We start from the raw sequence: 25851 nt of genomic DNA on the forward strand, positions 1-25851 counted from the left end.
GCTCGGGACGTTTCTGGCCGGCCAGGCAGGCCGCTGGAGCGCTCGCTGTGGCTGGTGTGTGGCCTGTTTGGGAAGGTCTCCAGCCTGGGGCTGTAGGGAGCCCCGCGTGTGAGCAATTTGCCCTGAGCAGACGCCCTCAGCCATGTCCAGACCCAGCCCGACCTGTCACACCTTGCGACATGAACCAGTAACACCTGGGCACTGAGCCCCCCCATGCCTACCAGGAGTCGGCTGCTCCGTGCTTGGGGTGCTCCGCAGATGCTTGTCCTGGAGGTCTGCTCCCTCTTGCCTTGTCCCGGCCGGGTGGTTCCCTGCGAGGACGGCGAGGGTTGTCCAGCTGCACCTCAGGCCCTTGGACAGCCGGGCAATCAGCCGGGCCTGGGCTGCTTTCCCCACGGGCAGGCCCCTCCCTCTGCACAGCCCCCCCAGCTCTGCCCTCAGGAGTCGGGGGCAGCCATCGCCCCGCGGATCCCTGGGGCAGATGCGCCAGCCGAGTGCTGCAGCGCCCCACGACTCCCAGGAATCGCTTCCTGCCTCCAGCCTGCCTGGCTCCTGCGAGCCCCTTTTCTGCTGCTCGTCACCCACTGCTGGCAGCTCCCTCCACGGGTGCAGAGCACCCCGCCCGCCCACCCGTGACCCCCCCGACCCTGCAGCCCCGTAGTGAGAACAGACTCCGCCGGCCAGTAGAACGGGGGGTTTATTGCTCCTCCAGGACACAGCCCAGCACAGACGGGAGGTGGCTACAGGAGTCAGGGCCAGGACGCCTCAGCCCCCTTGAGGTGGGTCCCTGGGCCCCTAGACTCCCAGCCCCCTCCTCAGTCTGTCCCCATCATTCCAGCCCCAAAACTGCCCCTCCCCCACTCTCTCTTCCTTGCTCAGTCCTTTCCCTTAACCAGGACGGGTTCGGTCGCTGTCATGGGGCCCCCAAGACGCCCCTCACTGGGCTGTGCTCACAGGCAGAGGCCACTAGGGGTCACCCACAGCCCAGCCCAGCAACCGGCAAGGTACTGACACGGCATCCCACAGGGGGCTGCAGATGTCCCCCTCCGCCCAGAGCAGCTTTTCCACCTCCGAACACCCCCCGAGGTGAGCCCGACCCCGACGAGCTGGCCAGCTGCTGCATGGGCACCGCCAGCACGCTCCGGTGAGCGCCAGGGAGAGGGGGCGCCTCCCGGGGGAGCCACGGTGCACCCCTGTGGGCACTGGAGGAAAGAGGGTGCCCCTGTGGGGTCATTACTGTGCCCAGTGGGGGATGGGCATAGGATGGCCCATTTCCCGGGGGGGGGGGGTTGGTGCTCTGCACTGCACATGTGGGGGGTGTCAGTCTCTGTAACCTCCCCCCCCCAGGCAAGCGCTGGACTCCAGGAAGATGGGCCGGTTCTTCTGCTCCCCACGTAGGCGCGGGACCGGTCTAGCAGGTTCAGCCAAGGCTGAGCGGGCAGCAGCCTGGAGGTGTGTCTGCACTGGTGCTGGGGGGGGGGACATGCCCCAGGGCTTGGCCCAGGGAAGAGCTGTGGGTCCCTGCCCCATGGCAAGGGCTGCTGGGCTGATTGCTCCGCCCCCGACTGATGGTCCCCAGGAAGCCGCAGGCCAAGGGGCTGGGTGAGGGCACAGGGGCCTGGGGCTGATTGCTATTAAATGCTTGTGCAGCACAAGGCCTGTCAGTGAAACCGGGCCCAGGGCCTCTCCTGCTCTTCCCTGGGGGTGTTAGCCTCAGTTCCCTGGGGCGCTGCAGAGGCAGATTCTGGGTCCTTGCAGGGAATTTGCCCCCAGGGCTCCAGCTGCTGGGCCTCACTGAGGGCCAGGAATTGCCCCAGGAGCTGGAGCTTGGTCACTGGGGGGGGAGGGGTCCGCTGTGATGTGGGGTGTTCACAGCAGAGCAGGGTGCAACAGTGCCCCAGCTTGTGGGGGGAGCTGGGGGATTGAGCCGTCCTCAGCACGACCAACTCAGGCGTACCCCTTGCTGTCTCCCCATTCTCCCACCAGCCTGGGTCGGGACGTGGGGGGATGTGGGGTGCAGGCTCTGGAGGGAAGTGGGGGGTAGGGATTTGGAAATGCGGGTTCCAGGCAGCACAAGGTGGCCCGGTGGCTGCCTTAGCCCCACAACACCCCCAGGAGCAACCAGCATGCCCCTGCCTGCAGCCCCATGGGGCAGGGAGCAGTGGGGCTCTGCACTGCCCATAGGGGGCAGGGTTCTCCTTGCGGGGGCAGCTGTCTGCTCAGGGGGGCATGGGGCCTCTCTTGCATTGCGGGAAGCCCCGGAGCGTAGGCCCCAGCACTGCGGGTGTGCTCTGCCCGCCCCTTCCCAAAGCCCAGGGACACGGGGAGTGGGAGGTGGGCTCCCAGCCACACCCCCATGCCTGTGTGCCCAAGCCGGCCGGCCCAGTCCCTGCGGGTTGCTGCTGGAGCTGGCGCTGGGATGGCACCTGCCCCAGCCTGAAGCTTGGCACGTGGGAGTGGGGGGGGCCGCAGCCAGACGGGGCTCTCCGCCGTCACCGGGGCCCAGGGACACGGCCCAGCCCAGGACTGCGGTTAGCACAGGCAAGCAGGGCAGGCAGCCTCATTGCTCACGGGAATTCCTTCCCCCTTCCCTGCTCCCGCCTCATCTCTCAGCCTAGCCAGCGGAGACCAGCCCAGGTCTGTGCGCTGTGCCCTGGGCCTCAGGAGGGGAGAGACGGCACCTGCTTGCCAGTGCGTCACACCGGGCCACGCAGCTAGTGCCGCAGGGCCTGGGAAACTGAGGCACGCACCCAGCGTCACCACAGAGCAGCACGATCACCCAGAACCCACGACAAGCAGTGACCACGGGATTACAGCCAGCCAGCCCCTGACCACAGCGCCGCTGGCGGGGTCCTTGGCGGTCTCCCCCGCTCCCTACCACAGCCACAGCCACAGATGCCCGCGCAGCCCGTGGCTCTGTGCACCCAGGGGGGGCCGGTCAAGGGTGGCAGCGTGAAGTGCTGCTGAACTCAGCCCCGAGACCCAGGGCGCTGGCACGGCCCAGCTCTGCACCCCGCCTGCTGACACGGAGGGGCAGCGCTCACAGCCCCGGCAGGGGACTGGTGGGGGGGAAGGGAAGCTGAGCCTGAGCCCCAGTAACCCGCTGGAGGGGCGCGCCCGTGGTAAGGGGCAGGCCAGGCTACCAGCACTGAGCCAACGGGCCAGCAGCGACCCACTCCCAATCCACGGACCGGGCACCGGGTACCCTTGGGCCGTCTCGGTTTGATCACAGCCAGGGGCCCGGCCCGGCCCGCCACCGAGCACATGGCCACCCTCGCTGGGCCTCCAGGGGCCCGGCCCGGCCCGCCACCGAGCACATCGCCACCCTCACTGGGCCTCCAGGGGCCCGGCCCGCCACCGAGCACATGGCCACCCTCACTGGGCCTCCAGGGGCCCGGCCCGCCACCGAGCACATGGCCACCCTCACTGGGCCTCCAGGGGCCCGGCCCGCCACCGAGCACATGGCCACCCTCACTGGGCCTCCAGGGGCCCGGGCGTGGGCACGAGCAGGCTCGGCGGCACAGGCCAAGCGGTCCTGCAGTTACAGCAGGGGCGGGCGCCCGGCCTGGCCCCGGGGCTGCCCAGGGTCAGTCAGTAGCAGCCGTGGGCTCAGCTGCCTGTGCGGCGCCCCAGCCACGGCCGCCCGCTGCAGAGGCGCTGATGCCGAGCCCAGGCCCGGCCCCCCGGCTGGACCCTCACAGGATGATCTGGTTCTTGAAGCTGCGGCTCAGCTCCTTGTGCGGCAGGACGATGGAGTTGAGGATCACGACCTCCGCCGGGATGGTCACGTTGCAGCCTGCGTGGGCAGAGAGCGAGCGGTGAGCTGGGGGAGGGGGAGTCCCCCCCACACACACAGCCAGTCGTGAGCTGGGGGAGGGGGAGCCCCCCCCCACACACACACAGCCAGTCGTGAGCTGGGGAGGGGGAGTCCCCCCCCACACACACACAGCCAGTCGTGAGCTGGGAGAGGGGGAGCCCCCCACACACACACACAGCCAGTCGTGAGCTGGGGAGGGGGAGTCCCCCCCCACACACACACAGCCAGTCGTGAGCTGGGGGAGGGAGAGCCCCCCCCCCACACACACACAGCCAGTCGTGAGCTGGGGGAGGGGGAGTCCCCCCCACACACACACAGCCAGTCGTGAGCTGGGAGAGGGAGAGCCCCCCCCACACACAGCCAGTCGTGAGCTGGGGGAGGGGGAGCCCCCCCACACACACAGCCAGTCGTGAGCTGGGGGAGGGGGAGCCCCCCCACACACACGCAGCCAGTCGTGAGCTGGGAGAGGGGGAGCCCCCCCCCACACACACACAGCCAGTCGTGAGCTGGGAGAGGGGGAGCCCCCCCCACACACACACAGCCAGTCGTGAGCTGGGGAGGGGGAGTCCCCCCCCACACACACACAGCCAGTCGTGAGCTGGGGGAGGGAGAGCCCCCCCCACACACACACACACAGCCAGTCGTGAGCTGGGAGAGGGAGAGCCCCCCCCACACACAGCCAGTCGTGAGCTGGGGGAGGGGGAGCCCCCCCACACACACAGCCAGTCGTGAGCTGGGGGAGGGGGAGCCCCCCCACACACACGCAGCCAGTCGTGAGCTGGGAGAGGGGGAGCCCCCCCACACACACACACACACAGCCAGTCGTGAGCTGGGGAGGGGGAGTCCCCCCCACACACACACAGCCAGTCGTGAGCTGGGGGAGGGGGAGCCCCCCCACACACACAACACAGTCAGTCGTGAGCTGGGGGAGGGGGAGTCCCCCCCACACACACACAGCCAGTCGTGAGCTGGGGAGGGGGAGTCCCCCCCCACACACAACACAGCCAGTCGTGAGCTGGGAGAGGGGGAGCCCCCCACACACACACACAGCCAGTCGTGAGCTGGGGGAGGGGGAGTCCCCCCCCCACACACACACACAGCCAGTCGTGAGCTGGGAGAGGGGGAGCCCCCCCCACACACACACACAGCCAGTCGTGAGCTGGGGGAGGGGGAGTCCCCCCCCCACACACACACACAGCCAGTCGTGAGCTGGGAGAGGGGGAGCCCCCCCCACACACACAGCCAGTCGTGAGCTGGGAGAGGGGGAGCCCCCCCCACACACACACAGCCAGTCGTGAGCTGGGAGAGGGGGAGTCCCCCCCCACACACACACAGCCAGTCGTGAGCTGGGAGAGGGGGAGTCCCCCCCCACACACACAGCCAGTCGTGAGCTGGGAGAGGGGGAGCCCCCCCCCCACAAACGCAGCCAGTCTGCCAGAGGGAGCTGGAGCCCCCACACAACCAGAGCCCGTGAGCCAGGGTCCCTCCAGCCAGAGGCAGGCAGCTGGGGCCACTGGCGCTCCTGTTCCCTCTTAAGTTTTTCCATCCATGTGCAGAAAACTGTGGGGCTGCGCCCCGAGGCAAGTGCCCACGAGCACCCCCAGGAGAAGCACCGTCTGCTGACGCCGGGGCGCGGCCAATCGGCTGGGCACCCGCCCGAGTGCTCAGTGTGCAGGGAAGCGGCCCCCGCCCATGCCACCGGGCCAGGCGACCTACCCAGGATGGTGATGGAGGGCGTCAGCCGGCCGTCCCTGAAGAGGGTCTCGCTGTCGATTTTGGCGTAGGGATCGTTGGGGTTGGGGTCACTGGGCGTCCCCTCGACCCGGGCCCAGCGCCCGATGGTGCTGTCCCAGCCCACAATGCTGTTGAGCACACAGGTGTGATCCTGGGGAGAGGGACACAGGGGTGGGCGCTGCAGTTTACACAGCCTGGCCCCGGGGTAGCGAGCCAGGGACAGGCACGGGGCTGCAGCAGCCTAGCACTAGTAGCAGGGGCTGCGGGCCGGGAGCGGGGGGCTCTCACACAGCAGAGGGGCTGCGGGCCGGGAGCGGGGGGCTCTCACACAGCAGAGGGGCTGGGGGTCGGCGGGGCTGCGGGCCGGTAGCGGGGGGCTCTCACACAGCAGAGGGGCTGGGGGTCGGTGGGGCTGCGGGCCGGGAGCGGGGGGCTCTCACACAGCAGAGGGGCTGGGGGTCGGTGGGGCTGCGGGCCGGGAGTGGGGGGCTCTCACACAGCAGAGGGGCTGGGGGCCGGGAGCGGGGGGCTCTCACACAGCAGAGGGGTTGGGGGTCGGCGGGGCTGCGGGCCGGGAGCGGGGGGCTCTCACACAGCAGAGGGGTTGGGGGTCGGCGGGGCTGCGGGCCGGGAGCGGGGGGCTCTCACACAGCAGAGGGGTTGGGGGTCGGCGGGGCTGCGGGCCGGGAGCGGGGGGCTCTCACACAGCAGAGGGGCTGCGGGCCGGGAGCGGGGGGCTCTCACACAGCAGAGGGGTTGGGGGTCGGCGGGGCTGTGGGCCGGGAGCGGGGGGCTCTCACACAGCAGAGGGGTTGGGGGTCGGCGGGGCTGCGGGCCGGGAGCGAGGGGCTCTCACACAGCAGAGGGGCTGTGGGCCGGGAGCGGGGGGCTCTCACACAGCAGAGGGGTTGAGGGTCGGCGGGGCTGTGGGCCGGGAGCGGGGGGCTCTCGCACAGCAGAGGGGCTGGGGGCCGGGAGCGGGGGGCTCTCACACAGCAGAGGGGTTGAGGGTCGGCGGGGCTGTGGGCCGGGAGCGGGGGGCTCTCACACAGCAGAGGGGTTGGGGGTCGGCGGGGCTGCGGGCCGGGAGCGGGGGGCTCTCACACAGCAGAGGGGCTGGGGGTCGGCGGGGCTGCGGGCCGGGAGCGGGGGGCTCTCACACAGCAGAGGGGTTGGGGGTCGGCGGGGCTGGGGGCCGGGAGCGGGGGGCTCTCACACAGCAGAGGGGCTGGGGGTCGGCGGGGCTGCGGGCCGGGAGCGGGGGGCTCTCACACAGCAGAGGGGTTGGGGGTTGGCGGGGCTGGGGGCCGGGAGCGGGGGGCTCTCGCACAGCAGAGGGGCTGGGGGCCGGGAGCGGGGGGCTCTCGCACAGCAGAGGGGCTGGGGGCCGGGAGCGGGGGGCTCTCGCACAGCAGAGGGGCTGGGGGCTGGGAGCGGGGGGCTCTCGCACAGCAGAGGGGCTGGGGGCCGGGAGCGGGGGGGCTCTCGCACAGCAGAGGGGCTGGGGGCCGGGAGCGGGGGGCGCTCGCACAGCAGAGGGGCTGGGGGCCGGGAGCGGGGGGCGCTCGCACAGCAGAGGGGCTGGGGGCCGGGAGCGGGGGGCGCTCGCACAGCAGAGGGGCTGGGGGCCGGGAGCGGGGGGCGCTCGCACAGCAGAGGGGCTGGGGGCCGGGAGCGGGGGGCTCTCGCACAGCAGAGGGGCTGGGGGCCGGGAGCGGGGGGCTCTCGCACAGCAGAGGGGCTGGGGGCCGGGAGCGGGGGGGCTCTCGCACAGCAGAGGGGCTGGGGGCCGGGAGCGGGGGGGCGCTCGCACAGCAGAGGGGCTGGGGGCCGGGAGCGGGGGGCTCTCGCACAGCAGAGGGGCTGGGGGCCGGGAGCGGGGGGCTCTCGCACAGCAGAGGGGCTGCGGGCCGGGAGCGGGGGGCTCTCACACAGCAGAGGGGCTGGGGGTCGGTGGGGCTGCGGGCCGGGAGCGGGGGGCTCTCACACAGCAGAGGGGCTGGGGGCCGGGAGCGGGGGGCTCTCGCACAGCAGAGGGGCTGGGGGCCGGGAGCGGGGGGCTCTCGCACAGCAGAGGGGCTGGGGGCCGGGAGCGGGGGGCTCTCGCACAGCAGAGGGGCTGGGGGCCGGGAGCGGGGGGCTCTCGCACAGCAGAGGGGCTGCGGGCCGGGAGCGGGGGGCTCTCACACAGCAGAGGGGCTGGGGGCCGGGAGCGGGGGGCTCTCGCACAGCAGAGGGGCTGGGGGCCGGGAGCGGGGGGCTCTCACACAGCAGAGGGGTTGGGGGTTGGCGGGGCTGGGGGCCGGGAGCGGGGGGGCTCTCGCACAGCAGAGGGGCTGGGGGCCGGGAGCGGGGGGCTCTCGCACAGCAGAGGGGCTGGGGGCCGGGAGCGGGGGGCTCTCGCACAGCAGAGGGGCTGGGGGCCGGGAGCGGGGGGGCTCTCGCACAGCAGAGGGGCTGCGGGCCGGGAGCGGGGGGCTCTCACACAGCAGAGGGGCTGGGGGTCGGTGGGGCTGCGGGCCGGGAGCGGGGGGCTCTCACACAGCAGAGGGGCTGGGGGCCGGGAGCGGGGGGCTCTCGCACAGCAGAGGGGCTGGGGGCCGGGAGCGGGGGGCTCTCGCACAGCAGAGGGGCTGGGGGCCGGGAGCGGGGGGCTCTCGCACAGCAGAGGGGCTGGGGGCCGGGAGCGGGGGGCTCTCGCACAGCAGAGGGGCTGGGGGCTGGGAGCGGGGGGCTCTCGCACAGCAGAGGGGCTGGGGGCCGGGAGCGGGGGGGCTCTCGCACAGCAGAGGGGCTGGGGGCCGGGAGCGGGGGGCTCTCACACAGCAGAGGGGTTGGGGGTTGGCGGGGCTGGGGGCCGGGAGCGGGGGGCTCTCACACAGCAGAGGGGCTGGGGGCCGGGAGCGGGGGGCTCTCGCACAGCAGAGGGGTTGGGGGTTGGCGGGGCTGGGGGCCGGGAGCGGGGGGCTCTCACACAGCAGAGGGGTTGGGGGTTGGCGGGGCTGGGGGCCGGGAGCGGGGGGCTCTCACACAGCAGAGGGGCTGGGGGCCGGGAGCGGGGGGCTCTCGCACAGCAGAGGGGCTGGGGGCCGGGAGCGGGGGGGCTCTCGCACAGCAGAGGGGCTGCGGGCCGGGAGCGGGGGGCGCTCGCACAGCAGAGGGGCTGGGGGCCGGGAGCGGGGGGCTCTCACACAGCAGAGGGGCTGCGGGCCGGGAGCGGGGGGCTCTCACACAGCAGAGGGGCTGCGGGCCGGGAGCGGGGGGCTCTCACACAGCAGAGGGGCTGGGGGCCGGGAGCGGGGGGCTCTCGCACAGCAGTGGGGCTGGGGGCCGGGAGCGGGGGGCTCTCGCACAGCAGAGGGGCTGGGGGCTGGGAGCGGGGGGCTCTCGCACAGCAGAGGGGCTGGGGGCCGGGAGCGGGGGGCTCTCGCACAGCAGTGGGGCTGGGGGCCGGGAGCGGGGGGCTCTCGCACAGCAGTGGGGCTGGGGGCCGGGAGCGGGGGGCTCTCACACAGCAGAGGGGCTGGGGGCCGGGAGCGGGGGGCTCTCGCACAGCAGAGGGGTTGGGGGTCGGCGGGGCTGCGGGCCGGGAGCGGGGGGCTCTCACACAGCAGAGGGGCTGGGGGCCGGGAGCGGGGGGGCTCTCACACAGCAGAGGGGCTGGGGGCCGGGAGCGGGGGGCTCTCACACAGCAGAGGGGCTGCGGGCCGGGAGCGGGGGGCTCTCGCACAGCAGTGGGGCTGCGGGGGTTGCCAGGGCAGAGGCGGGCAGCAGAGCACACCGCTGCAGGCTGCACACCCTGCTGGAGGCTGGTTGCCGTCACCACCCGAATGAGGGGGACTGGGAGGCCCCCCAGCCCCGCCCCTACCTGGAGCGACGCCCCGTGCAGGATGATGGACTCTCGCACGCGCACGCCGGCTCCCACCGTCACCCCCTTCCCGATGGAGACATTGGGGCCCAGCTGCAGGGAGAGCAGGGCAGGCGGTGAGGCGGCCCCCCGGCGGCGGCACCCCAGGGTGGCATGGGAGCAGGCGGCGCAGCGCTGCCCCCGGGGCGTTTCCCCAGTGCGGGGGGGCTGGCGGTGGTGCGCGGCGTTATGGACATGGGCTGTGTGTGGAGACTTTACGTGGTTGCTGCTGGACAACAGCAGCGCAGTAAGGTGAGGCCTGACGCCCGCCAAACAGGGACCCGTCCCCCCGGGACCGCCCGCCGAACAGGGACCCGTCCCCCCGGGACCGCCCGCAGAACAGGGACCCGTCCCCCAGGGACCGCCCGCCGAACAGGGACCCGTCCCCCCAGGGACCGCCCGCCGAACAGGGACCCGTCCCCCCGGGACCGCCCGCCGAACAGGGACCCGTCCCCCCGGGACCGCCCGCCGAACAGGGACCCGTCCCCCCAGGGACCGCCCGCCGAACAGGGACCCGTCCCCCCGGGACCGCCCGCAGAACAGGGACCCGTCCCCCAGGGACCGCCCGCCGAACAGGGACCCGTCCCCCCAGGGACCGCCCGCCGAACAGGGACCCGTCCCCCCGGGACCGCCCGCCGAACAGGGACCCGTCCCCCCGGGACCGCCCGCCGAACAGGGACCCGTCCCCCCAGGGACCGCCCGCCGAACAGGGACCCGTCCCCCCAGGGACCGCCCGCCGAACAGGGACCCGTCCCCCCAGGGACCGCCCGCCGAACAGGGACCCGTCCCCCCCGGGACCGCCCGCCGAACAGGGACCCGTCCCCCCCGGGACCGCCCGCCGAACAGGGACCCGTCCCCCCGGGACCGCCCGCAGAACAGGGACCCGTCCCCCCAGGGACCGCCCGCCGAACAGGGACCCGTCCCCCCGGGACCGCCCGCAGAACAGGGACCCGTCCCCCCAGGGACCGCCCGCCGAACAGGGACCCGTCCCCCCAGGGACCGCCCGCCGAACAGGGACCCGTCCCCCAGGGACCGCCCGCAGAACAGGGACCCGTCCCCCCAGGGACCGCCCGCCGAACAGGGACCCGTCCCCCCCGGGACCGCCCGCCGAACAGGGACCCGTCCCCCCCGGGACCGCCCGCCGAACAGGGACCCGTCCCCCCGGGACCGCCCGCAGAACAGGGACCCGTCCCCCCAGGGACCGCCCGCCGAACAGGGACCCGTCCCCCCGGGACCGCCCGCAGAACAGGGACCCGTCCCCCCAGGGACCGCCCGCCGAACAGGGACCCGTCCCCCCAGGGACCGCCCGCCGAACAGGGACCCGTCCCCCAGGGACCGCCCGCCGAACAGGGACCCGTCCCCCCAGGGACCGCCCGCCGAACAGGGACCCGTCCCCCCAGGGACCGCCCGCCGAACAGGGACCCGTCCCCCAGGGACCGCCTGCAGAACAGGGACCCGTCCCCCAGGGACCGCCCGCCGAACAGGGACCCGTCCCCCCGGGACCGCCCGCCGAACAGGGACCCGTCCCCCCGGGACCGCCCGCCGAACAGGGACCCGTCCCCCAGGGACCGCCCGCCGAACAGGGACCCGTCCCCCAGGGACCGCCCGCCGAACAGGGACCCGTCCCCCCAGGGACCGCCCGCCGAACAGGGACCCGTCCCCCAGGGACCGCCCGCCGAACAGGGACCCGTCCCCCAGGGACCGCCCGCCGAACAGGGACCCGTCCCCCCAGGGACCGCCCGCCGAACAGGGACCCGTCCCCCCAGGGACCTCCCGCCGAACAGGGACCCGTCCCCCCAGGGACCGCCCGCCGAACAGGGACCCGTCCCCCAGGGACCGCCCGCCGAACAGGGACCCGTCCCCCCAGGGACCGCCCGCCGAACAGGGACCCGTCCCCCAGGGACGGGAAAGGCTCTAGACTGGCAGCCTGATGGGTAGAGATGTTCTAATTGAACCACAAGGTGCAGGGTGACGGGTGGTGTCTAGGTAAGGTCAGAGGGTGGCAACCTGACACCAGCAGTGAGGTGACACTTGTTTGCACCTGTATGTAAAGGGGTGTCTCCCGCCGACTGAGTCAGGCAGCATTCTGGGTCCACGTGCGTAGTGGTTCGGCAGGGTCTACTCTCAGCTATGACTGTACTTTGCTTGACAATACACCTGGCCAGACACCTTCGCCTGTTCTCTGCTGTGTGGTCTTTGGTGGGGCTCACGGAGCACACCCGCACGCAGCCTTCCAGTTCTCAGCATGGACCCAGCAGGTCTGACTGACTACAAGCAGCAGGCGTCCAACACCTATGGGGGGGGGCAGTTGCTGGATGCTGCAGGGACAAGGGGCCTTAACGATCCTCAGGGGACACTTGAGGGGCCCACAAAGGCCCCTGCCGGGGAAGGACGCGCTGGGGACTCTGGCTCCTGGCCTAGAAAGGGCAGAAACCAGAGTGTGGGTCATGTGACCAGCCCAGCTGGGGAAGGATTTGCCGGCCCAGCCGGACACAGGCCGAGCCCAGAGACTGTGAACCCGGCAGCTGGTCCCGTCTCTGCTCAGCCTGCCCCAGGCAGGAGGGGACCGGTGTGTGGAAAGTACTTTCCTCAGGCTCCCCCCCCCCCCGCTCCTAATGACCCCTGAGCCGGCAGAGGCCACAGGACGGGCCCTGCGAGCGCCTGGGGGGAGAGTCGAGGTGCAAATCGCCCTGGGACTGGGGCTGGTCCTGTGGGAGGTGGGGGATGGGTTATAACCTCTCCCCTGTGTACGGTGGGATTGGGGGGCTCAGGGAGCACTGGGGTGCCCGAGGGGAGGTGGGGGGATGGATTATTCCCTCTCCCCTGTGTACGGTGGGATTGGGGGGCTCAGGGAGCACTGGGGTGCCTGAGGGGAGGTAGGGGGATGGATTATTCCCTCGCCCGTGTATGGTGGGATTGGGGGGCACAGGGAGCACTGGGGTGTCTGAGGGGAGGTGGGGGATGGGTTATAACCTCTCCCCTGTGTACGGTGGGATTGGGGGGCTCAGGGAGCACTGGGGTGTCTGAGGGGAGGTGGGGGGATGGGTTATTCCCTCTCCCCTGTGTACGGTGGGATTGGGGGGCTCAGGGAGCACTGGGGTGCCCGAGGGGAGGTGGGGGTGTGACGTAGTGGGGGTAACTTGCTAAGGCTGTGACGACCTCTGCTGTCTGGCCGTTATGCAAAGGGGGCTCCAAACCTGTCTGACCAGCTACCCCCCATGGGGAGGAACAAAGGAAGGTGGATGCTGCCCTGGCTGGGGGGCAGGGCTGGAGGAGAGGGAGTGAGTGTCTGTCTGGGAGGATGGAGGAAGCAGCCTCAGCAACAGGCTGGGGGGTTTAGAAGCCGAGACCCCCCCCCCCATATCAAGGGGGGCTGAGGCATCCTAGGCCTGCCCTGGAACCTGGTGACATCTGTGCTGGGCTGTATCCTGGAGAGGAAATAAACTCCCTCTGTTCTACCGGCTGGTGGAGTCTGTTCGTGCCCTTTCGGGGGTGCAGGAGGCGGGGGACCCCAACGCGCCGGCACAGGGGGGATGGGTTATTCTCTCTCCCCTCTTACGGTGGGACTGGGGGCCTCAGGGAGCACTGGGGTGTCTGAGGGGAGGTGGGGGGATGGGTTATTCCCTCTCCCCTGTGTACGGTGGGACTGGGGGGCTCAGGGAGCACTGGGGTGTCTGAGGGGAGGTGGGGGATGGGTTATTCTCTCTCCCCTCTTACGGTGGGACTGGGGGCCTCAGGGAGCACTGGGGTGTCTGAGGGGAGGTGGGGGATGGGTTATTCCCTCTCCCCTGTTACGGTGGGACTGGGGGGCTCAGGGAGCACTGGGGTGTCTGAGGGGAGGTGGGGGATGGGTTATAACCTCTCCCCTGTGTAAGGGGGGCTGGGGGGCACTGGGAGCACTGGGGTGTCTGAGGGGAGGTGGGGGATGGGTTATTCTCTCTCCCCTGTTACGGTGGGACTGGGGGGCACTGGGAGCACTGGGGTGTCTGAGGGGAGGTGGGGGATGGGTTATTCCCTCTCCCCTGTGTACGGTGGGACTGGGGGGCTCAGGGAGCACTGGGGTGTCTGAGGGGAGGTGGGGGATGGGTTAGAACCTCTCCCCTGTGTACGGTGGGACTGGGGGGCTCAGGGAGCACTGGGGTGTCTGAGGGGAGGTGGGGGGATGGGTTATTCCCTCTCCCCTGTGTACGGTGGGACTGGGGGGCTCAGGGAGCACTGGGGTGTCTGAGGGGAGGTGGGGGGATGGGTTATTCCCTCTCCCCTGTGTACGGTGGGACTGGGGGGCTCAGGGAGCACTGGGGTGTCTGAGGGGAGGTGGGGGATGGGTTATTCCCTCTCCCCTGTGTGAGGGGACTGGGGGGCTCAGGGAGCACTGGGGTGTCCGAGGGGAGGTGGGGGGATGGATTATTCCCTCTCCCCTGTGTACGGTGGGACTGGGGGGCTCAGGGAGCACTGGGGTGTCTGAGGGGAGGTGGGGGATGGGTTATTCCCTCTCCCCTGTGTGAGGGGACTGGGGGGCTCAGGGAGCACTGGGGTGTCTGAGGGGAGGTGGGGGGATGGGTTATTCCCTCTCCCCTGTGTACGGTGGGACTGGGGGGCTCAGGGAGCACTGGGGTGCCTGAGGGGAGGTGGGGGGATGGGTTATAACCTCTCCCCTGTGTACGGTGGGACTGGGGGGCTCAGGGAGCACTGGGGTGTCTGAGGGGAGGTGGGGGATGGGTTATAACCTCTCCCCTGTGTACGGTGGGACTGGGGGGCTCAGGGAGCACTGGGGTGTCTGAGGGGAGGTGGGGGGATGGGTTATAACCTCTCCCCTGTGTACGGTGGGACTGGGGGGCTCAGGGAGCACTGGGGTGTCTGAGGGGAGGTGGGGGGATGGGTTATAACCTCTCCCCTGTTACGGTGGGACTGGGGGGCTCAGGGAGCACTGGGGTGTCTGAGGGGAGGTGGGGGATGGGTTATTCCCTCTCCCCTGTGTACGGTGGGGCTGGGGGGCTCAGGGAGCACTGGGGTGTCTGAGGGGAGGTGGGGGATGGGTTATTCCCTCTCCCCTGTGTACGGTGGGACTGGGGGGCTCAGGGAGCACTGGGGTGTCTGAGGGGAGGTGGGGGGATGGGTTATTCCCTCTCCCCTGTGTACGGTGGGACTGGGGGGCTCAGGGAGCACTGGGGTGTGTGAGGGGAGGTGGGGGATGGGTTATTCCCTCTCCCCTGTGTACGGTGGGACTGGGGGGCTCAGGGAGCACTGGGGTGTCTGAGGGGAGGCGGGGGATGGGTTATTCCCTCTCCCCTGTGTACGGTGGGACTGGGGGGCACAGGGAGCACTGGGGTGCCTGAGGGGAGGTGGGGGATGGGTTATTCCCTCTCCCCTGTGTACGGTGGGACTGGGGGGCACAGGGAGCACTGGGGTGTCTGAGGGGAGGCGGGGGATGGGTTATTCCCTCTCCCCTGTGTACGGTGGGACTGGGGGGCTCAGGGAGCACTGGGGTGTCTGAGGGGAGGTGGGGGGATGGGTTATTCCCTCTCCCCTGTGTACGGTGGAACTGGGGGGCACTGGGAGCACTGGGGTGTCTGAGGGGAGGCGGGGGATGGGTTATTCCCTCTCCCCTGTGTACGGTGGGACTGGGGGGCTCAGGGAGCACTGGGGTGTCTGAGGGGAGGTGGGGGGATGGGTTATTCCCTCTCCCCTGTGTACGGTGGGACTGGGGGCCTCAGGGAGCACTGGGGTGTCTGAGGGGAGGTGGGGGGATGGGTTATTCCCTCTCCCCTGTGTGAGGGGGACTGGGGGGCTCAGGGAGCACTGGGGTGTCTGAGGGGAGGTGGGGGGATGGGTTATTCCCTCTCCCCTGTGTGAGGGGGGCTGGGGGCACAGGGAGCACTGGGGTGTCTGAGGGGAGGTGGGGGATGGGTTAGAACCTCTCCCCTGTGTACGGTGGGACTGGGGGGCTCAGGGAGCACTGGGGTGTCTGAGGGGAGGTGGGGGATGGGTTATTCCCTCTCCCCTGTGTACGGTGGGACTGGGGGGCTCAGGGAGCACTGGGGTGTCTGAGGGGAGGTGGGGGGATGGGTTATTCCCTCTCCCCTGTTACGGTGGGACTGGGGGGCTCAGGGAGCACTGGGGTGTCTGAGGGGAGGTGGGGGATGGGTTATTCCCTCTCCCCTGTGTGAGGGGGGCTGGGGGGCACAGGGAGCACTGGGGTGTCTGAGGGGAGGCGGGGGGATGGGTTATTCCCTCTCCCCTGTGTACGGTGGGACTGGGGGCCTCAGGGAGCACTGGGGTGTCTGAGGGGAGGTGGGGGGATGGGTTATTCCCTCTCCCCTGTTACGGTGGGACTGGGGGGCTCAGGGAGCACTGGGGTGTCTGAGGGGAGGTGGGGGATGGGTTATTCCCTCTCCCCTGTGTGAGGGGGGCTGGGGGGCACAGGGAGTACTGGGGTGTCTGAGGGGAGGCGGGGGGATGGGTTATTCCCTCTCCCCTGTGTACGGTGGGACTGGGGGCCTCAGGGAGCACTGGGGTGTCTGAGGGGAGGTGGGGGATGGGTTATTCCCTCTCCCCTGTGTACGGTGGGACTGGGGGCTCAGGGAGCACTGGGGTGTCTGAGGGGAGGTGGGGGATGGGTTATTCCTTCTCCCCTGTGTACGGTGGGACTGGGGGGCTCAGGGAGCACTGGGGTGTCTGAGGGGAGGTGGGGGGATGGGTTATTCCCTCTCCCCTGTTACGGTGGGACTGGGGAGCTCAGGGAGCACTGGGGTGTCTGAGGGGAGGTGGGGGATGGGTTATTCCCTCTCCCCTGTGTACGGTGGGACTGGGGGGCTCAGGGAGCACTGGGGTGTCTGAGGGGAGGTGGGGGGATGGGTTATTCCCTCTCCCCTGTTACGGTGGGACTGGGGGGCTCAGGGAGCACTGGGGTGTCTGAGGGGAGGTGGGGGGATGGGTTATTCCCTCTCCCCTGTGTACGGTGGGACTGGGGGGCTCAGGGAGCACTGGGGTGTCTGAGGGGAGGTGGGGGGATGGGTTATTCCCTCTCCCCTGTGTACGCTGGGACTGGGGGGCTCAGGGAGCACTGGGGTGTCTGAGGGGAGGTGGGGGATGGGTTATTCCCTCTCCCCTGTGTACGCTGGGACTGGGGGGCTCAGGGAGCACTGGGGTGTCTGAGGGGAGGTGGGGGATGGGTTATTCCCTCTCCCCTGTGTACGGTGGGACTGGGGGGCTCAGGGAGCACTGGGGTGCCTGAGGGGAGGTGGGGGGATGGGTTATTCCCTCTCCCCTGTGTACGGTGGGACTGGGGGGCTCAGGGAGCACTGGGGTGTCTGAGGGGAGGTGGGGGGATGGGTTATTCCCTCTCCCCTGTGTACGGTGGGACTGGGGGGCACAGGGAGCACTGGGGTGTCTGAGGGGAGGTGGGGGATGGGTTATTCCCTCTCCCCTGTGTACGGTGGGACTGGGGGGCACAGGGAGCACTGGGGTGTCTGAGGGGAGGTGGGGGATGGGTTATTCCCTCTCCCCTGTGTACGGTGGGACTGGGGGGCTCAGGGAGCACTGGGGTGTCTGAGGGGAGGCGGGGGATGGGTTATTGCCTCTCCCCTGTGTACGGTGGGACTGGGGGGCTCAGGGAGCACTGGGGTGCCCGAGGGGAGGTGGGGGATGGGTTATTCCCTCTCCCCTGTGTACGGTGGGACTGGGGGGCTCAGGGAGCACTGGGGTGCCTGAGGGGAGGTGGGGGATGGGTTATTCCCTCTCCCCTGTGTACGGTGCTCGGTGCCTTGCAGAGGGACCCCAGTGCTGGGCTGTAAGTAGCCCTGGCTCTGAGCAATTTACCCTGATTTGACCTTTGCAGTGTGCCCCGTTCCAACTGTTCCATTACCCCACCCACCCGGCCCTTTGGCCCACCCTGCTCATCCCCGGGGAGCCGCCCCGCGGCCAAGCCCAGCCTGCTTGGGCTCAGAGAACCAGAGTCCCGGACGCCCCGGCCCGGCACTCACCACGGCAGTGTGGTGGATGGCAGCCGTCGGGTGGATGTACACATTCCCTGCAATGCAGACAAGCGGGTGAGGGACGGCACTCCACCCCGCCCCCTCCCACCCAGGCTGGGGCGCAGCAGGTGGGGAGAGGGACGGCCCAGACCCACCCCTGTGCCCACGGGGCAGGCCCTGCGCAGACCTGGGGGCGGGAGGCAGCCCGGGGCGCACAGGACTCAGACTCCCCGCCCAGGCAGGGGCAGAGGCGGGCGGGTACCTCGGATGGTGGGCCCCGCGGGGCTGTCCCGGGCCAGTCTCTCCGGGTGGCACTGGCTGTACTGGCTCAGGTAGAGGCGGCTGGCGTAGATGGCCGAGCTGGGGGAAGGAGCAAATCAGAGTGAGGGCGCGGTCGGGCACTGCCCCGCGGCGGGGCTGCTCGGCCCACCCTTCACGAGCGGCGTGATGCAGTGGGGGTGCTGTCCATCCGGGCAGTCACTGGTCGCTGTGTGGGCTGGGGGCGACCCCCCTGGCCTGCGCCTGTGAGCACTGCCCGGGGGGTCGCCCTGAGGCCCCTCAGGTCACTAGACAGTGGCCCAGCCGGTTCTCACCTGAGCAGGGAAGGGGTCTGAACAAAGGAAGGGGGCGGTTTTTGGCTGGGAAAACACGGAGAGAGGAGACTGAGCTGAGTGCTGGGGGCTGGGGGGCCTGTGGACCCACCCCAAGGGCCCAGGGCTGCCTGCCCCTCACTTCGGTGCCCACACAGAACCCGGGCCGGGCTGTGCCTCGCAGAAGCAATAGCCCCGCCCTGTTCGACTGGCTGGCGGAGTCTCATCTCGCTGCAGACGGGGTGCAGGGTTGGGGTACCCAACCCCGAGCCCAGCTCCTACTGGCCGGCCTGCCCCTCCCCGCACACCCACCCGGCAGATTTGATCTGGCTCCAGAACCCGTCGGTTTGGTGGACGTAGAGCCGGCCGCGCCCCGCCAGCGCCGTGAAGACGTCCTGCTCCAGCCGGATGGCCTCAGCACGCTGCCAGCCGTTGGCGCTCTCCTCCCTGCCAGGCGAGACGCAGCGTGAGGCCGAACACTCCACCCGGCCACGCTGCCTCCGGGGCCAGTGCCCCAGGCGAGGCAGGACCACCGGCCAGCAGCCCACCAGCCCAGGGCTCCCTCCCCGCAGCCAGCGCCCTGCCGGCGGGCAGCAGTGCTAGTGGCACCACGCCGCGGGGACCAGCCAGGCAACGGCCACGAGTCAGACCCTGCTCAGGCCCGGGGGGTGAGACCTGGCTGCCTGCTCTGCGCCGCGCCACACACAGCCCCTGCTCCAGCCCGGCTCCGCAGCTGCCCTAGGCAGGCCCAGAGCAGCGCCGGCAGCCAGGAGTGCCCCGGGACGAGCCCAGAGCACCGTGCTGCCAGCCCCACAGCCCCCCAGCTCTGCCCTGCGCGCCGACGACGCCCCACCCACGGGGCCAGGGCACGCCAGGCAGCAAGGCCCAGACTGGCCAGTGGCGCATCCCTGCTGCAGGGGAGCTGGGCCATGCCCTGCGCTGGGAGGCAGCAGTGCAGGGAGCTGGGGCCCCCAGGGCCAGGGGCACCCCAAAGGCCAGAGCTCCCCCAGGAGAAAGCCGGTGCCAGCAGACCCAGACCCTGGGGCAGGCCATGCAGCACGGGAGGGGCAGGGGCCGGGGGCCAGGGGACACTCACAGGAGCCGCTCCTGCTGGTTCCTCTGGAAGACCTCGCCGATGGGCTGGAAGATGGCGGGTGTGAACAGGTAGATGCCGCAGTTGATGATCTCGCTGACGAAGGTGCTGGGCTTCTCCACGTAGTGCAGGACCTGGGGGCGGGGCCGTGAGCGCCTGACCCAGCCCCACAGCGCCAGGGCCGCCCGCTCCCCGGGCCCTGAACCCGGCCCCCTCCCGGGCCCCCGCTTCCCGCGCCGCGCCCGGCCCCCTCCCGGGCCCCCGCTTCCCGCGCCGCGCCCGGCCCCCTCCCGGGCCCCCGCTTCCCGCGCCGCGCCCGGCCCCCTCCCGGGCCCCCGCTTCCCACGCCGCGCCCGGCCCCCTCCAGGGCCACCCCTTCGCACACCGCGCCCGGCCCCCTCCAGGGCAACTGCTTCCCATGCCCCCTACCTCAGACGTGTCTGGGTTGGCCACGATGCAGCCATAGTTCAGAGACTGCTTCCGGTTGGCCTGTGGAAAGAGCACAGCGTCAGCAGGCTCTGTTCAGATGGGTCCCGAGGCTCCCTGCAGCCTGGGGCTGGCCCAGCCCCCCACTCACGGTGGTGCCCAGAATGACAAAGCTCTGCGGGTCTCCGTGCTGCTGCTGGAAAGCCAGCATCTCCGGCAGGGGGAACTCTGAGCACACGTCTGCATTGAGGACGAAGAAGGCGTCCGGGCCACCCGACAGGATCTGGTCCCGGAAGTGATAGATGCCACCGCCTGTGCCCAGGGCTGCGTACTCCTGCAGATACCTGTGACACAAAATAGGAACTTCTGAATGGTTTAACTGAATCCAGGGGGTGTGCCTCAGTTTCCCTTCTGCGCTACGCAAGTGTCTAGGGGTGGAGGGATCTGCGTGTGTGACCCTGCACAGACCCCAGGGCCCGTGTGGCTGCGACCGGCCGACACCCTGTCCTGGTGGCCGGACCTGACCCCTGCAAGGGGCCAGCCGGGGGGCTGGAGAACAGACGGGTGACCCGTTTGCCGGGGCGGTGCGAGGGAAGGTGGGTCTAAGGCTGGCTGCTGGGCGGGGTCCGTCTCTGGGTTTGGGACTCGGGGGGGGGGGTTCCCCCAGACGGACGTTGCGGAAGACCCTGGCTCCCTGCGCTCACAAGCTCCGTCCTACGCCGGGTCCCGTCTGCGGCAACGCTGGCTGGGGCAGGGCCCTTCGGGGGAGGCTTCCCCAGGGTCCCCCCAGGAGTCTCGCTGTGGGAGGGTCATGGGGGCTCTGAGGTCAGAGCCAGGAGGCGCCGAAGCTGAGCAGGCTCCTTGCCCTGGTGCCCGGTGCCTGAGGGGAGACGCTGCCCAGAGTCTGCCCCAGCGCCCTGCCCGAGCCCCCGCCTGGGAATCCATGAGAACCTTCCAGCCACGTCAGAGCACGGTGCCCACCCAGGAGCCTGGGGGGTTCCTGCCACAGCAGCACCAGTGCAGCCTCGGGGGTAGGAAGGGGGCCCAGGGCAGCCGGCCCACGCCCCTCTCCTGGAGCACGGTCCCTGTGGCGGGGGGACGGGCCCTGCCTGCGGGGCTCAGTGGGTGTGAAAGAGGCACAAGGGCATGGCGGCAGCAGCGCAGGGGCCTGCAGGAGCCCCACTCGGAGGGGCTGCTTGGCCACAAGGGCTGGGGCAGGTCCTTCGGCGTGACAGCAGGAGGCCCAGCCAGAGGCCTTCCTGCAATGACAGGCCCTGAGTCCAGCCCCAGGCACACGGGGGAGGCAGCGTTCGGGCTGGGAAAGCAGGCCTTGGGGCGGTCAGAGTTCTCAGAGGGGCCCGTGGCTATAGGGCAGCTAGACTTTTGGGGAGGGGCCTTGCCCAAGGCTTTGCAACGGCTCTGAAGCAAAGGAAGCTGCCCTGGGGTACGAGGGCAGGCCCTCTCCTAGATCCAGGAATAAACGGTCAGTTTTCAGACTGGAGAGAGGTAACCAGCGGGGTCCCCCAGGGGTCTGCACGGGGACCAATCCTAGTGAACCTATCTGGACAAAGGGGGAAACATTTGCCACCACCAAACTGCTCAAGAGCGTTAAGTCCAAGCAGACTGGGAAGGACAGGGATTTCAGAAGAGCCGATGAAATTCAATGTCCATAACTGCCGGTTCATGCCCGCTGGAGAACATAACCCAGGTCGCCATAGCAAATGGGGATTAAATCAGCTGTCGCCACTCCCGAAAGAGACCTTGGAGTTATCATGAACAGGTCTCCAAAAACATCGGCTCCATGTGCAGCAGCAGCCGAAAAAGCAAAGGATGTTGGGAGCCATTAAGAAAGGGAGAGAGAAGGCGACAGAAGAGATCCTGCAGCCTCCGTACATCCACGGGACACCCACAGCTTGAATTCTGCGCGCAGTTCCGGTCGCCCGTTGCCAAAAGCAGATCAGGCTTGGAAAGGCTCAGCGAAGCACAGCAGAGCTGAGGGGTTGGAAGGCTCCCTACGAGGAGAGATGAACAGGACTGGGGCGGCGGAGCTTGGAAGAGACGCCATGGCTGGTGCCGAGAAGTGGCTACAGAAGTGTCCCCCGTCTCCTACCACACGAGGTGGGCTCAGCAAGGACACAAAGCAGCACTTCTTCCCCCAGTGCACAAGCAGCCTGCGAAACTCCTTGCCAGCGTGTTGTGAAGGCCCAAGAGCGGGGTTCAAAACAGCGCTGGAGAAAGTGCCCGGGGGGAGGCAGCAGTGGCTATTAGGCAGGATGGGCGGGGATGCGGCCTTCTGCACTGTCCCTGGCCTCCCTGTGCGAGCCGTGCGACCGGCAAGGGGGGGTCACTCCACAAGTGCCCTGCTCCCAATCTGCCAGAGACAGGACGCTCAGCGGGGCTGACCCTGCACGGCCTCTCATGGAAACTGCCCAGCCCCAGGCTTCGCACGCAGCCTCACCAAGGGCCTTGGGCAGGGGCTGCTACTCACCCACCTGATTGGGATTTTAAACTCCTGCTGCGCAGATACCAGGAAGCGGCTCAGGGCTTCGGTGGGCTGGTAGAAACCCACAAGGAGAATCTCCTTCATGCTTGGAATCTGGGGGCAGGACACATGTAGGTGTGAGAAGAGAGCCCAGCCCCTCTCTTAAGGGACACCTCCCCCAGGGCCAGGACTCGCCTTTGCCCCCTGCCCAGGTGGGTCCAGGCCTGGCCTGGCTTGTTACCTTGGTGCAGGCCTCGATGTGGTGCTGGATCATGGGCACCCCAGCCACCGGGAACAGCGGCTTCGGGACTTCGAAGGACAAGGGCCGGAAGCGAGTCCCTGGGCGAAGGGATGAGAGGCTCAGGGGGCAGCGAACACGCGGGGGTTTCCCAGCCAGGCTGGCTGCTGGGCGGAGCACAGACCCTCCCTGCACCAGACAGGCACCTTCACAGCTGCCAGCCCAGAGACGGGGAGCCAAACCCGGCCACGGGGCACCCAAGGGCATGCGCAAAGCAGAGCCATGCCAGCCCGGCGCAGTGCCTTGGCCTGTGCCAGGCCAGCTGACTGATCACGCGGGGGAGCGAGGCAAAGGGGGCAGAGGCACACGGGGCGGCCAGCCGGGGAGGGTGAGTGACGGGATCCGGGAAGGGGGCTCAGTCTCGGGTGACGGATCGAATGGGCCGTGCGTGGGGGGCAGAGCCTGCGATCAGTCGACAGGGCGCCGCCTCTGGCGTGCAGAGCGCCCCAGGCGGAAGTGCCCCCCGCTTTCCCCCTCGCTGCCCCTGTCTGACGGGGGCCTAGTCGCCCGGCCTTCACGCCCCTAGGGCAGGGCGGGGCCCGGGGCGGTGGGCTCCCGGCGCCGGGGGGGAGGGCGGCCCCACGCGGGTCTCACCTTTCTGCGGCCCCCCGATAAGGATCACGGCCTTCAGCATGGTGCCAGCCCTGCAGCGAGAGACTGGCTGGGACAGCGCCCCACAGCACCCCCCGACTCTGCCCCACAGCGCCACACCCCCCGCCCCAGAGCGCCCCCCGACTCTGCCCCACAGCACTACGGCCCCCCGCCCCACAGCGCCCCCCGACTCTGCCCCACAGCGCCACGCCCCCCGCCCCACAGCGCCCCCCGACTCTGCCCCACAGCGCTACAGCCCCCCGCCCCACAGCGCCCCCCGACTCTGCCCCACAGCGCCACGCCCCCCGCCCCACAGCGCCCCCCGACTCTGCCCCACAGCGCCACGCCCCCCACCCCACAGCGCCCCCCGACTCTGCCCCACAGCGCCACGCCCCCCGCCCCAGAGCGCCCCCCGACTCTGCCCCACAGCGCTACGGCCCCCCGCCCCACAGCGCCCCCCGACTCTGCTCCACAGCGCTACGGCCCCCCGCCCCACAGCGCCCCCCGACTCTGCCCCACAGCGCCACGCCCCCCGCCCCACAGCGCCCCCCGACTCTGCCCCACAGCGCTACGGCCCCCCGCCCCACAGCGCCCCCCGACTCTGCCCCACAGCGCCCCGCCCCCCGCCCCACAGCGCCCCCCGACTCTGCCCCACAGCGCCACGCCCCCCGCCCCAGAGCGCCCACCGACTCTGCCCCACAGCGCCCCGCCCCCCGCCCCACAGCGCCCCCCGACTCTGCCCCACAGCGCTACGGCCCCCCGCCCCACAGCGCCCCGCCCCCCGCCCCACAGCGCCCCCCGACTCTGCCCCACAGCGCCACGCCCCCCGCCCCAGAGCGCCCACCGACTCTGCCCCACAGCGCCCCGCCCCCCGCCCCACAGCGCCCCCCGACTCTGCCCCACAGCGCCCCGCCCCCCGCCCCACAGCGCCCCCCGACTCTGCCCCACAGCGCGCTCTGTGACCCCCCCCGGCCTGTTACCAGGTGACAGCGGGTCCCGAGGGTCGCGTTCTCCGCCACGTCACTTCCGCCCACGTCTGCGTCCGCCCGCGCGGTGCCTGCTGGGAGCTGCAGTTCCTCGGGCGGGGCTGGGGCCGAGGGGCGGAGCCATGGGGAGGGGGCGGGGCCGGGGAAAGGGGGCGGAGCCGTAGGCGGGGGAGGGGGAGGGGCCGGAGGCGGAGGCTGGGCCGGGGGGAGGGGCCGGAGGCGGAGGCGGGACCGGGGGGAGGGGGAGGGGCCGGAGGCGGGGCCGGGGCCGGGGGGAGGGGGAGGGGCCGGAGGCGGGGCCGGGGCCGGGGGGAGGGGGAGGGGCCGGAGGCGGAGGCGGGACCGGGGGGAGGGGGAGGGGGAGGGGCCGGAGGCGGGGCCGGGGCCGGGGGGCGGGGCCGGAGGCGGAGGCGGGGCCGGGGGGAGGGGAAGGGGCCGGAGGCGTAGGCGGGGCCGGGGGGAGGGGGAGGGGGAGGGGCCGGAGGCGGGGCCGGGGCCGGGGGGCGGGGCCGGAGGCGTAGGCGGGGCCGGGGGGAGGGGGAGGGGCCGGAGGCGGAGGCGGGGCCGGGGGGGGGGGAGGGGCCGGAGGCGTAGGCGGGGCCGGGGGGAGGGGGCGGGGCCGGAGGCGTAGGCGGGGCCGGGGGGAGGGGGAGGGGCCGGAGGCGTAGGCGGGGCCGGGGGGAGGGGGAGGGGCCGGAGGCGGAGGCGGGGCCGGAGGGGGCTCAGCCCCGCGGGCTCTGAGCAAGTGTCCGGCCCGCGGGCGGGTGTCAGGGGGCGGGACCGACCGGACCGATGGGGGGCTGGGGGCAGGTTCCCCCCCTGCCGCGGGGGGAGTTTGGGCCCGGCTGCTCTGGGGGCCCAGGGACCGGAGACCAGGCTGCTCTAGTCCCGGGGGCGGGGCCAGGCGGGGGGGCTCCCCAGGCGGCTGGGGGTCAGAGGGGCTGAGCCCCGAGGGAGGGGGCCGTGGGGCTGTAGCCCCCCCGGGGCCGTGGCGCGGTGGGATTGTCCCCCCCCCGTTGTTACAGTCACTGGGTGCTTTGTGATTCGTGTGATCCGCACTGCCCTGTGCTCTGCGGTGACTCCCCGCGCGTGCCTCAGTTTCCCCAGGCCCTGCGGCACTAGCTGCAGGAGGCGGGGGAGGCCGGATGGGACTCGCTGGGGACGTATCCGCAGCCTCTCTGCTCCTGAGGCTCGGGACAGCAGGTAGCGCCTCGCCTCGGGCCTGGAAGCAGGACAGGGCGGGGGGCCGGGGCAGTGCTTGGGGGTGGGAGTTAGTTTTTCCGCTGGCTTAGGGAGAGGGGAGCCGAGCTGGCTCGGGGGGCCGGGGCAGAGGCCCGGGGCTGGAGCTCTGGGCCCCCTCCCCGAGATGGGCTGCGCTGGCGGCCCCTGTACTACACGGTGTCCCTGTCCCCCAAGAGACCTTCTCTTCCACCTGCCGCGGAGAGTCCTCTCTGCTGCGCACGGGGGTGCAGGGCCGGGGACTCCGCACACTGGGTGGCAAGGGGGCTCCCCCGGGGGCAGAGAGTGGGAGCGAGCTGGGCGTCAGTGGCAGGGTGAGGGGATGGGCCGGGGCCGTGGGGCGGAGGCTGGACACGCTGAGCCAGGGCCCCTGGGGGAGCCTGTGGGGGTTGTATTCCCCCTGTTCCTTTCTGCTGCTGCCTGTGGTAACCCCGTGTGCGCGCCTCAGTTTCCCTGGGCACTGCACCAGTAGGGAGATGGGGATGGGCATTTCTATGGGATGCTCTCCATAGCTGGAGCCCGGGAGGGGTGACCAAGTGACACCTTCCCTGCCCCCCGAGCTGGACAAAGGCTGGGGGTGGGGCTGCCTGCAGAGCTGGGGCAGGGTGCTGGGTGGGTGGGGGAGGCTGGGAGGGCTTGGGGAACAGGGAGGGGGCAGGGCCCTGGCTCTGGGCCCCTCCCCCAGGCTGGGCTGCCCCCTGTGCCGCGCTGGATT

At 71.0% G+C, this 25851-nt stretch overlaps 1 protein-coding gene across 1 annotated transcript; it reads right to left on the reverse strand.

Moving 5' to 3' along the window:
* Positions 1-679: 679 nt before the first annotated feature.
* GMPPA (GDP-mannose pyrophosphorylase A) lies at positions 680-24005 on the reverse strand. Its single transcript, XM_089779587.1, has 13 exons — positions 23892-24005; positions 22915-22964; positions 22264-22361; positions 22033-22136; positions 19692-19884; positions 19544-19603; positions 19118-19248; positions 18334-18468; positions 17694-17791; positions 17441-17487; positions 9420-9512; positions 5534-5702; positions 680-3796 (listed from the first exon to the last, which is right to left on the reverse strand). Exons 2-13 carry the CDS (start codon positions 22952-22954, stop codon positions 3696-3698), a joined length of 1269 nt encoding a protein of 422 aa, XP_089635713.1. The 5' UTR covers positions 22955-22964; positions 23892-24005; the 3' UTR covers positions 680-3695.
* Positions 24006-25851: the final 1846 nt, after the last annotated feature.

The sequence above is a fragment of the Pelodiscus sinensis genome, chromosome 7, assembly GCF_052426305.1.
Source record: "Pelodiscus sinensis isolate ZL-2025 chromosome 7, ASM5242630v1, whole genome shotgun sequence".
NCBI lineage: Eukaryota > Metazoa > Chordata > Testudines > Trionychidae > Pelodiscus > Pelodiscus sinensis.